The following is a 12,243-nucleotide window of genomic DNA, read 5'->3' as shown; positions in this document are numbered from 1 at the left end:
CACACTCTTGATGAGGATTCTATCGACCCCCTTTCTAAATTATTTTATTTTTTCAATTAGACAGTTTACATTTTATTTTAGTGATAATCGAGTCCCAATAGACATTGGATCGTAATTTAGCACATAATGACAAACCAATATAAGTTGACGGAAGAGCACCAATTCTAAACTCTAACACATTTGTCGACTTCATCATTCCTGTATTCGAAAAATAATTTGAGAAAAAAATATCTAACTTATTAAGATTAACTCGAAAACCGAAAAATGCACCGAATAATCATAAAATGTCCTAAAGGTGTTTAAAATTCCTATAGGTAGCTTAAATCATGTAAAATGTGTCATCAGCAAAAAATAAATGTGATCTGGAAAAATAATATCTTCTTGACCCACAAGTCACTCCACAAATGAGTCCCGAGTTTTCTGTGAAAACCATCATTTTTAAGAGGGTTTTCATAACAATGACGAACAAGAAAGTAGAGAGTGGATCACTATGTTTGATCCCTCGGGAGCTCTCAAAAAAATCCTTAAGAACTCCCATTAACAATGATAGAAAACAATGCACGTCGTATAATTACTAGATATGACCGTCTCTAACACCCTTCGCAACTTGTTGGTCAAACATTTTACGACAATTTTATATAAAGACGAAACGAGACTGATAGACCTAAAATTTTTCACATCAATAATCTTCGGAGCTTTACTAATGAGACATCAAACTATAGTTTCAACTCTTGTCAAATGATGAAAAACGATAAAAATGATTCATTGCTTCCATAATCTCATCCTAAAGTTTCTTAATCTTATAATAATATTTTTTTTAATTGAAAGAGTACGTTGTAGATTATTTATTATTTTCTTGTCAGGGCTCTTTGATATTAGTCCACAAATTCAACTAAGTAGGAGTGAAAGTGAAAGAATAGTTAGCCTAGATTTATTCAGAAACAATGTTCAAGATCTAAGATCATACTAAGCCATTTACATTTCTCCACCGATTAAATTGTTCCGCATCTTTTAGAGCCACTAATCATCCGTCTATGAACCTTAATTTCAACTTTGATTCCATTGCTAACATGATACACTACTCCAACCGATGTAGTTTCCACCATTAAATGTTGTCGTGCATATAATGTTTCCTGGATTGTAGGAAATCGCAAACGAATCATTAGAGTCGCGTTTCTTCTATGCGGTCAAATTTTTAATCGGTTGAGTAATGTTTTTCGGATTGTTGAATACTTTCTTCGTTTAAACTGATTGTTGAGGAGAATGACCCATAACTATTGGAATGAGATGTTTTTTCTTTTATCTCCTTATACCCTTCTTCAATATGTCATATGAGAGTTGTGAGAATCAATTGTCGTGTGAGATTTAAATTTTGAAGGAGAGAAATTAGATGATTTGCTCTATATATTATATATTAAAAATGGAATTCAATATCATTGGATGTGTCTTAAAAAATGATGGATTAGGTCTTAAGGAAACAATTAACAACTGATAATTAAACTAACATACATTTAAATATTAAGATCCAATTTTTTTTTTCTCACGACATTAAAAGAATGATGAAGTCAATACTTTTTAAGAGATTAAACTAATATATGTTTTAAATCATATATAGATATTAATGTTTTACAATGAGAAAAAGTCTCACTACATTAAATTAATGAGTGAATTAAAAATCGTTAAATTTGTGAAAAGGAAACTAGCTCGAATATTCTAACGTTGATGATAAACAAGAATTAAATTAATTAAACACGTTAAGTTTAAAAGCAATCCTCTCTTTCTCTCTATATGTATCTGAAATCGGAGGCAGGCAGGCAGCCAGGCAGAAAGAAGAAAGAACACGATCGATGACTACTGGGAGAAATGAGCATTGCCGGCGTGGGCACCAATTAAATTACAAAACCAATTCTTTCATCTGCGACGGCTGCCAGGAAAGGGGATATGGCTCTCACTACCGATGCGAAATCTGCAACTTCGACCTTCACAAGGAATGTCATCTCCCTTCTCTCACCATCCTCCATGATCATCAAGCTGGAAGAGGAGGAGGATACAACAAATTCGACTTCCACCACCATCCGTCCCTCCACCGCCTCTTCTGTGATGCCTGCGGTAGGCCTATCCATGGCTTCTTCTACCACTGCAAGGACCGTGGACAGGACCTCCACCCTTGCTGCGCCAATCTTCCCCAAAAGATCCACTTACCCGATACAGACATGTTCCTAATTAGTACTATTATTAATAATGTTGCAGCAGGTTCTTCAACTTGTTTCCATTGCAAGAAAACCACTTTGTGGGAGAACAACCACGGCGTGCCGGGGTGGTCATACGTGTCTCACTGCGGGCTTCATTGGTGCCACGTTTATTGTCTCATGAAGATAATGGAGCGACAGATGCGTCATCGGCGCTCACTTGAGTCGTCTAGGACTAGGACTACTACCGGTACCGGCGAATCTTCTTGGTGGGACATTCTCTCAAATTCATCAATTACTCTAATACAACTTATCACCACTGGTACTGCTGACCCAACTTCCACTTTAATCGATATCATCACCGCCGGCGGATGATCACGTCACCAGCAATCGGAACAGAGAAACAAATTTGACCCAATTTCTCACTATGGACTAAAGGGGGTACAAACAGGGCCGGACTTTGGGTCGCCCGTTCCCTATTCTAAAGGAAATGTAATAAATAATACTTTCCTCCTAATAACAAAACGTGTCCATCCCGGGTACAAATAGTATAACTTATATAATTGTGTTTAAATTATAAGAAATTGTATAAGTTGAATAATTTGTGTTATTAGGAATGTAATATAATTTGGGCAACGAGGGATATAAACATTAGTTACCTCGGAGGACTTATTAGAAACATGGTTAAGTTTAATAAAACAAAATGATCAACACAATTATTACACCATAATTTATCCACATTTAATCCATATAAATATTTACCCAAAACAAGATTACACTAAAAATAACCCCAAATTAACAAAAACAAGTTCTAAAGAGTTTGAGAGATAAACTTTGATAAGGTAAAATGCAGGACAAAGAAATGAGGTCTGAAGATTACACAGAAATAGAGAGATATTATCAGGTGTTGGAATTAGTTAATCATGGAAGGAAGTTAGTGTAAGATAGTATACATACTAGCTATATTACCAACAATGCAGTGTGCTTACAGTTTCCAACCATCTTTTCTTTCATATTGCTTCTTATATAGTTAGTGTCTCCAAATTCTTGAACCATCTGAAGAAGGTAATCACCTAGAAACTGAATTCAATATTTTTCTTAAAGTATATATAATTATTAGCTTTACTTTCACCTTTTTCAAGTACTACCTCTTTTGCTAAGAAAACCTCAAAATTGAAAGGTTTAGACTCATCAAGTAACTAGGCAGTGTGAAATCGTTAGGACATATTTGAAATAGTAGAAAGAGCATATCTACCTCTTTTTTTCTTCAACATGTAGAAAGAGCTAGCATATCTCAGGTAAATAGCAAGACTTCCCCCAAGAACTAATTAAGAAGTCATATATATATATATATATATATATATATATATATATATATATATATATGAGGTTTTGCTTTCAGTGTCTGCATTTTGTTGAAAACTTTGAGACTCTTCTTACACGAAAACAATATTCACACAAATAGAGGAAAGCGTAGATTCCTGTCTTTTTAGATGTCAAAGTATGTATGCAGACAGAACAGATCATCTTCAAGTAAAGTCTTGCTTAAAATATGTTTTGAAAAGAAAAAACGACATATAGATCGTTTCATTGTGCATTCCAACAAACACTTTGCAGGCATATAGAGACATAAAAAAAGAGTTTTGACAAGAGGAAAAAAGAATTGTCTGTCAGACAACCGTTAGACCAACCCAGCAAGGGCCAAAGGCACCAACTGAGAACGATCCTCTACAGCAGTGCAGACTACAAGCCAGAGCCGGTAGATAACAGCACCGTTAATCACGCTCTGGTCTAGCGGCAACATCTCATCAACCAGACATAGATTCCTGTCTCCTTAGTAATTCAAGGATACAGATGTACAAGCCTATAGAACAGATCCTGTTCAAGTAAGGTCGTGACTGGTACTCTCTAACCTTATTAATATATAGTGCATAAACTTAGATAACCTAGGCAATGTGGGACAAAAACAACAGGTAACTTAAGGTAAGGTAAATTTAAGGAAACGATAACAGGTAACCTTATTAAAGGACTTGTTTGGAATAAGGTAAATTTAATTAAATTAAACGATAACAGAATTATTACACTATAACTTATTCAACCAAACGAGATTACTGTCTAAAAATAAATTGATTTAATGAAAATAACCCCAAATCAACCAAACAATTTCTAAATAGTTGAGAGAAAAACTGTGATAGAATAATTCTGGCCAAGAAAATGAGATCCGAAGATGCTACAGTAACAAAGAGATATCATGATCAGGTGTTGAAATTAGTTAACCAAGAAGCAATCGAGAGATAACATGATCAGGTGTTGGAATTAGTTAATCATGGAAGGAAGATAGTGTAAGCTATAAAATTATTTCATTAACACTCTCTCCCATATAATATACACTAGCTACCTACAAACAAAAGATTTTGCCCCAACAAAGACAGTGTTGAAACTAGAACAAGCATAAGAATTTGGATTGTAGGGCACAGTTATTTTTATGGGTCAATAATTTGATGAACAAATCAAGGCCTATTTCTTGTTCTTCTACATTTTTGAGAATATTGATATTCTTATCCCCAAAATTGTATGTAGTACCAGATGGTTTCTTCTCCTCTTGAATAGAATACTAACCAATCCTGGATTCATTCACAAGAATTCATGTTCTCATGGTCATGAGTTCGAGACTTCAAACTCGGACCATTTATGAAAAATGATAAGAAAAAATTGAGCCTGTCAGACAACCACTAGACCAACCCAGGCAGGAAACTGACTAAGAATGATCCTCTACAACAATGTGACACACAAACCAAAGCCAGTGTGGCCAACAGCAACGCTCTGGTCTAGAGTACATGTGTCTCATCAACCAGACATAGATTCCTGTCGGATACAGATGTACAAGCCTATAGAACAGATCATGTTCAAGTAAGGTCGTGCCTTGTTATCTCTAACCATTTTAGTATATAGTGTAGAAAGTAATATCATGTGGGATCACCAAAGTAACAATTGGCAAGTAACTTAAGGTCTTGTTTAGGGATATGGTTAAATTTAATTATATTCTTAATCAACAGAGTTATTACACCATTATTTATCCTCAAATAATCTATACAATTATTTACCCAAACAAGATTATAATAAATATAACCTCAAATTTACCAAAGAAGATCTATTGAGAGATCTCTAAATGATAGAGAAAGAGAGAGAGATCTCATCAGTTGTTGGAATTAATTATATATCCTGTTGCCTGTTCCATCATCAATTCATTATTATTCATCCCCAAAGCAGATGAAGAATGAATTCGATGTATACAAAGAATAGGTGAGTATCAAGAAATTTATCCCAGGTGTTCCCAGAGAGACAGTTGTGCAATGCAGACTAAAAGTAAGTAGGATACGTCAAACAAACAGTGCAAAAACAAAACCCTAGCCTATTGCGTCAAGCTAAGGGAAGAAATCATATCTTACAATCCGAGAGAGAGCTCAAGTGATGCGAATAGTGAAATTTCTGTCGGAGATCGTTCTATCTTCCGATCGTGGTCAGCCAGCCGTTCATATTACACGACGCTACTTTAGCCGGTCATTTCGTAACTTTGGTGAAATTCGAGAATTGCAGCGACGAAATAACAAAATCCGCAGAAAGTAATCAAGAAGAAGATGAAGTGGTGCATTTCACGTAATATCTTTTCTTTTGTTATAAGTATTTAAAATAATAATAAATAATTATTTAAAAAGTTTAATCCAATCCAACTCAATTTTATATATATATATATATATATATATTTAAACTATTTTTTCTTGAAGAATATTTGTATCATGTCAAATTACACTTTTTAGTACTAAATATAATTTAAAATATATTCAAAAATCATTTTTTTAACATAAATAAACTCAATTTCAACTCTAATTAAAATTAAGGAAAGCTAGGCAAACTCCAATTAAAAGGAGACGTGACAAGAAGAAAATTAATAATAATAAATAAATAAAGAATGGGTCAATAATTGTGAAGATTCATAATTTAAAATATATATATTTTAAATCTGTTTATCTCAATTTTAATGATAATATTTTGTAAAAGATAAAAGGTTAAAAAGAAAAAGTTTCATTTCAAATATAAGCATTATTTAATAAAGTTTTTGACATAAAAAAATAGCTTTGTACCAGGTGACAAACTAAACATAATCAAAACTTGGTGAGAAATTTGTTATTATTAAAAATCATAACTACAAATTTATTAAAAACATTGTCCATAAATGAACTCATCAAGTATCAAATTCAAGAGAATCATTGCACTTTTTACCTTTAGTGGGTGGGGGGGTTCTCATTGAAAAGGAAAAAAGGCAATAAGAACTTATTCTCAAATTTCAGGAAATTTGACAAAAAAAAGAGTACACATTTCCTAGCTTCATGAAAAAACTAGCAAGAGGGATGAGCTACAAGACATCATAATATATATAGCTTATGATGAGCTTAAGCCTTTTTCTCCACTTCGGCGGCCTTGATAATGTCAATGAATTCCGGCTGTATATGAATGAATCAGATACAATGAAAGAGAATTAGGGCAAAGGGAAAACAACAATAGCAAGTGTGAAAGGATCTTAAGCTGAAATCAATACCTTTAGAGAAGCTCCACCAACCAGGAATCCATCCACATCAGGGTTTCCTGCCAGTTCCTTGCAGTTGGCACCGCTAACAGAACCTACATCGAAATTAAACCAACTTAAGTCAAAACGGAAGCATGAATTTGAAGTCCACGTTTGACAAATAAGAGCAATCAAAGTAGTCTTCTATTCAGCTTGGTTAAAGCTTGTTCATTTGGGGTTAGGTTTCTAAATGATCTAATAACATTACAACACAAAAAAAAAACTTGTTTACAACATTCATGAACAAACTCAATTGTCAGTTGATTTCTTTATAAGTTATGCGAACATTTAATGCAAGTTTCAAAATGAGATTTTTCCCTAAAATAAACAATGAAATTATTCATTAACGTACTTGAAAAACCCCATAAATAAATACAAGATTTTAGCAAAAGCTTTAGAAATTTATAAATAATTACACTTGGACATCCAAACATTTGAGCACAACTATTTTACAAGAACTCGCTAAATTTGAATTCTAACCAGCTGTTAGTGAAAATGTGTGGTGTGAATATTTTGCAACTGTATATTCGAGACAATTGTTGAAACAGTTTCACATGTAGACACCAAATATCTAATAATAGAATATCAAAATGTACCTCCATAAATGATGCGAGTGGTAGAAGCAACATCAGGACTAACATTTGCATGAAGCCATTTTCTCAATTCATTGTGTACCTGTCACATAGAAAATATTGTTTTCATCAACAAACAGAGGCTACAACATATCACAACTTGCAACAACCTTGACAATAAACTCTTCCCCATAAAGAGGGAGCTTCATGACCAGGAATATCATCTTAGATCCTTCCATTAACAATGGAGTTTTCTAGGTTCAAACAAACTCTTAATTACCTCCTGAGCTTGAGCAGGACTTGCAACCTTTCCAGTTCCAATGGCCCACACAGGTTCATAGGCAACAACAATGTTTTCCCAGCTTGTCACGCGGTCTATAAACATATATAAAAAGGAAAGAAGTTAACATAGATTTTGAGTGAATAAAACCCTTTAGGCTGTTCAGGAGATATTAAAATATGTATCAAGATACTTTATGACATAATAAGTTAGAAACAGAAGTTCATGGGACAATAAACATTAATTTCCTATAAAAACGGGAAAGAGAAATCATTAAGCAACAATATATTTTTACTTATAACTAGAAATTAAACATATACCTGCAATTGCCTTTGTTTGTGCAGCAACAACTTCCAAGGTTGATCCAGATTCACGCTGCTCAAGTGTCTCACCAACACAAGCAATGACCTTTAGACCTTGGGAAAGAGCATAAGCCACCTTATCTCCAACAAACTGAAATTACAAATACACCAACATTATTAAGGATATATGCAGGTGCATAACTCATTAGATGAAATAGGTCATGTTGTTAAAAGTAAAAACTTACTTCATTTGATTCATTGAGCAATGCTCTCCTCTCAGAATGACCAAGGATAACCCAGGGGATACCCAGATTCACAAGCATCTCAGCGCTGCAGAAGGGAATCCAAACAAAACAAAGACAAAAAAAGTCATTTGGGTGGAAAAAAATAAAGTTCATAAGACTCAACCCCCCATAAATGTTCTTAAGCAACAAAGAACATGAAATGCAAGTAAAACAATTCATTTGAGAAGTTAATTGAATTTCAAAAAATAACTGATATGACAATGGTAAAACAATACAACAGTAGACTGAAATGGATTTCAGCATATATTGAATAAGTCCTATGGACACAGGATAAGACAGAATATGAAAAAGATCAAAATCATGAATTAGTTTCGTACCTAACTTCACCAGTAAAAGCACCTCCTTTCTTAACCCAACAATTCTGGGCAGCAACATGGAAATCGGGTTTTAATAAACTCTGAACCACAGGAAGAAAAATATATGGAGGGCTGACAACCACCTCTGCAAAGAAGGGAAAGAAAGGCCAATAAGATTGGTGTTATAAGGAAATTACCATTCTTTGAAATCTATATGTAAGTTCACCACTGGATTGCTCAGATAGAAAACAAGAAAATACATCCTCAAGTATTATGCTACTTATTTGATTGAGATACTTTATAAAAATTAAGATTTAGGCTCTTTTAATAACATGTAACAGACTGTGAAGTATATATAATTTAGTACTAAAAACTGCAATTTCTCCATAAGAACAAGACAAGAAAGTGAAAGAAGTTATTATTATTTCCACCACTCACCCACAATATCTGCTGAAGGAACTTGTCCATCATTGAGAGTTGCAACTATCTTCTTCACTTCTTCCGTCGTTCCATTCTGAGTAATCATAAAATTCCAAACACAACAGAATTACATCTTGATAAAGACCCATTAATCAGAAAGAGAATTCTCAAGTAAAATGAAGATCTGATACACAAATCACTAACAATCGCCTAAATTAAGAGCTGAATAACGAATCAATAACACACTTCAAGCATAGCAATTGAAGGAACGTGTCAGATCCTAAGTCCCAAAAAGGGTATGAGAAAAATCAGATCATACAAGTCAACGAATAAGAAAGAAGATCAGATCGGATGAAAGCTTACGCATTTCCAGTTACCGCCGACGAAAAACTTCCTGGCCATCTTCAACGATATTTTTAAGAAAGATTACTCAAAGAAGACAATGTGTTAGAGCGAGAGAGATCAATTGACGACCTGGAGTTATATATACCGTGGAGGATCCGGAGACACTCATATTTGTATGGAATGGCGATCGTGCCCCTACCGTTCTTTGAAGAGACGGTGGATATTCGCTAATAGGTTCTGTTAATGGAAGGGTATTATGGTATTTGCACAGTCAACTAGTGAAGATAACATGTGTGGTCATGAGCGGATATCTCAACACCTTTATATTTATGTAATACCCACCCGAATAATGATCCTAAAATATACATTTAAAATTTTAAAGTTAATTAACAACTATATGCAACTTGTGAAAAACTTATAAATAATTGTTTTAATTTATAAATTATTAAGTTAAAGTGGACTCAATTAAGAGAGATTGTACTCAATTTAAAAAAATAAAAGTTTTTTTTTAGTAGTGAAAGTCTGACACAGCCTTAAAAATACCGACCGAAAGTCCATTATTAAAATTTTTATTTAATTAAAAATTATGATATTGGATTTTTAACTATGAGTATCTTTTATATTTAAAATTTTATTTAAAAAATTGTTTTAACTGATTAATTAAATAATTTGAAAATAAAATATGATATTATAGGTTTGACTAATAATCATAAAATTTGAATTAAAATTTGAATCGAAACTAATTCCAATTATTAGGTTAGATAACATATAATACAAGGTTAAGAATTAAAAAATTAATGAAATTAAAAATAATATAATTTTATAATTATCGTTAAACTATTTTTAGTTTCAAATTGTAATTTCAATATATATAATATATATTTTAAACAAAATAACTTATTATTTTATTATTTATAACAAGATTAAAGAGTTGAACTGATAATATTTTTTTTAATTTATGAAGTTAAAATATAATTTTTTTTTAATTTAGTAAGTTCATATTTTGAACAGATTTTTTTTTTTTAAAATTTAAGTAATTAGCATGTCCATAAAATATATATATTTTTTAAATTTAAAAAATTAAAATTATTTTTTTTATTAAGAACAAATCTTAGACAAAAAAAATTGACACAATGTTATAATAAATTAGGTTAAATAATATTTGATTAATATTAATAATATATATTCAAATTCAAGTAATTAAATTTCAATCCTAACATATAATATAGTTTTATGTAAAAAAATAAAAAAATAAAAATCAAATTATCTCTCCTAATGTAAAAGAGAAATTGGATGAAAATGACCTTAAAAACGACTTAAATGCGTTGGTGACCAGCAAATATTTTTAATTGCGCTAGTGACTACTTTATATTTTTTTTACGAAAATACTTCATTTGCGTAAGGCGATAGGGAGAATCGTCACGCGATGGAAAAATGTTCTTTATATAAATACTCAAAAAAAATGTATTTTGTTATTTTCCTTTCTCTCTCTTCTCTCTTCTCTCTATACTCCGCATTATTTGTCTCTCGCGACGGCGACGGCGGTAGAAACCTAAACAAACACATCATATAGATCGACGACAAAAATCCGTTCTAATATCATGTGATTGGATCAATTTATATTCTTATTTCCATTATGTGCATCTTCAAACCCTTAACCATGAGGTTGCTCTTATTGTTCATCTTATTCATATTGGTTGTTCATGATGATGATATTTACAGATGATGCTCTGAATCAGTTTCGTTTCAGGGAAGATTCATGTGATTCTCGCGATGGGGCTTCTCGTGAAGGGTCGTCCATTCTCGTGATGGGAATTTCCTTCTTGTGATGGGTCAATATTTCTTATTTTTTACAATTAAGCATGACTTCATTTGGCAATGTATCAACATCATTCATGGGTTTGAAGAGAATCTGTGTTAGCGAAACAAAAGGCATTGGCGATACTTGGGTGTTTATCGGATACGAAGACGAGATCATCAACTAATTTAATTGCATCTCTCAGTTTTTGCATTAAATAAGTCCAGGAGTTATTATTCTCTGAATCAACAATGCTGAATGCAACATGATATAGTTGTTCATTCGCATCAAATATTATAGACACCAATAGATGACATTCAACATTGTGCTTAAAAAAATTGGCATCAACGCATAATACATGACTGCAGAGAGACTTTGAAACCCATAATTGAGAGGCTTAATGACATAAACATATACCTGAAGTGACCGAGTTCGTCTGTCTGGATATCTGTTATGATCCCCGGATTATTCTTCTCCAACATGTAAAAGTATGATGACAATTTTCCATAGGAATCATCTACCTTTCCTCGCATCGTCATTAAAGTCTTTTTCTTTGACCTCCAAACCTTATTATAACTCAAATGTATCACATAACTTGTTTGAATGCCTTTAATTATTTTCTTAGGTAAGTGGTCGTGGTGATGGTCCATTTACTTACTCTTCATGCACTGCCTAATAACTCATGTTGGTGTTTGCATTATTTTCTCTATCTCGACAAAACTGAGCATAAGTGTTATTGGTCGAATTTCCGAATATCAAACATCTTAGATAATTTATCTTTCACAATCCGCAATCTTCACTTGCATGTCTCATCCAAATATTTCAAATACCAAAGATGTTTTATTGACTTCTCTATCTTGAATTCAAAATGATTAGTCATCGCATATTTAAATAACATCATTTGAAGTTCTTTTTTATTATCAAACAACGCACTGACTTTCAATACGGTTTCACTACTTAATGTCATCCCAAATGAGTGGTCTGTCAGTGATGAGTCTGTCGATGATGTAGCCATTGATGCTCTTGCACTAAATGACGTAGATATTGATGATCAATTTGTCGATTGAAATGAAGCTCTTGGAGTATATGGTGTAGGTATTGATGTTCGCTGA

The 12,243-nt window shown here is 32.7% G+C and overlaps 2 protein-coding genes, 1 non-coding gene and 1 pseudogene across 3 annotated transcripts; 1 reads left to right on the top strand and 3 right to left on the bottom strand.

The window, feature by feature from the left end:
• The first annotated feature begins 1,847 nt into the window (after positions 1-1,847).
• LOC124929804 lies at positions 1,848-2,564 on the top strand. Its single transcript, XM_047470195.1, has one exon. The coding sequence runs from the start codon at positions 1,848-1,850 to the stop codon at positions 2,562-2,564; it is 717 nt and encodes a 238-aa protein (XP_047326151.1).
• Positions 2,565-3,853: 1,289 nt separating this feature from the next.
• On the bottom strand, positions 3,854-4,085 carry LOC124933235. The gene has a single exon (XR_007098934.1). It is a non-coding gene; the product is annotated as a small nucleolar RNA U3 (small nucleolar RNA).
• Positions 4,086-4,904: 819 nt separating this feature from the next.
• LOC124933236 lies at positions 4,905-5,109 on the bottom strand (annotated as a pseudogene).
• A 1,270-nt stretch (positions 5,110-6,379) lies between these two features.
• LOC124932195 (triosephosphate isomerase, cytosolic) lies at positions 6,380-9,510 on the bottom strand. Its single transcript, XM_047472811.1, has 9 exons — positions 9,352-9,510; positions 9,007-9,082; positions 8,590-8,713; positions 8,213-8,297; positions 7,986-8,118; positions 7,666-7,760; positions 7,410-7,488; positions 6,787-6,869; positions 6,380-6,691 (listed from the first exon to the last, which is right to left on the bottom strand). The coding sequence occupies exons 1-9, from the start codon at positions 9,388-9,390 to the stop codon at positions 6,641-6,643; spliced, it is 765 nt and encodes a 254-aa protein (XP_047328767.1). The 5' UTR covers positions 9,391-9,510; the 3' UTR covers positions 6,380-6,640.
• Positions 9,511-12,243: the final 2,733 nt, after the last annotated feature.

This window comes from Impatiens glandulifera, chromosome 3, assembly GCF_907164915.1.
Source record: "Impatiens glandulifera chromosome 3, dImpGla2.1, whole genome shotgun sequence".
In the NCBI taxonomy this organism is placed as follows: Eukaryota; Viridiplantae; Streptophyta; class Magnoliopsida; order Ericales; family Balsaminaceae; genus Impatiens; species Impatiens glandulifera.
This window is presented reverse-complemented; position numbering and strand designations above follow the sequence as displayed.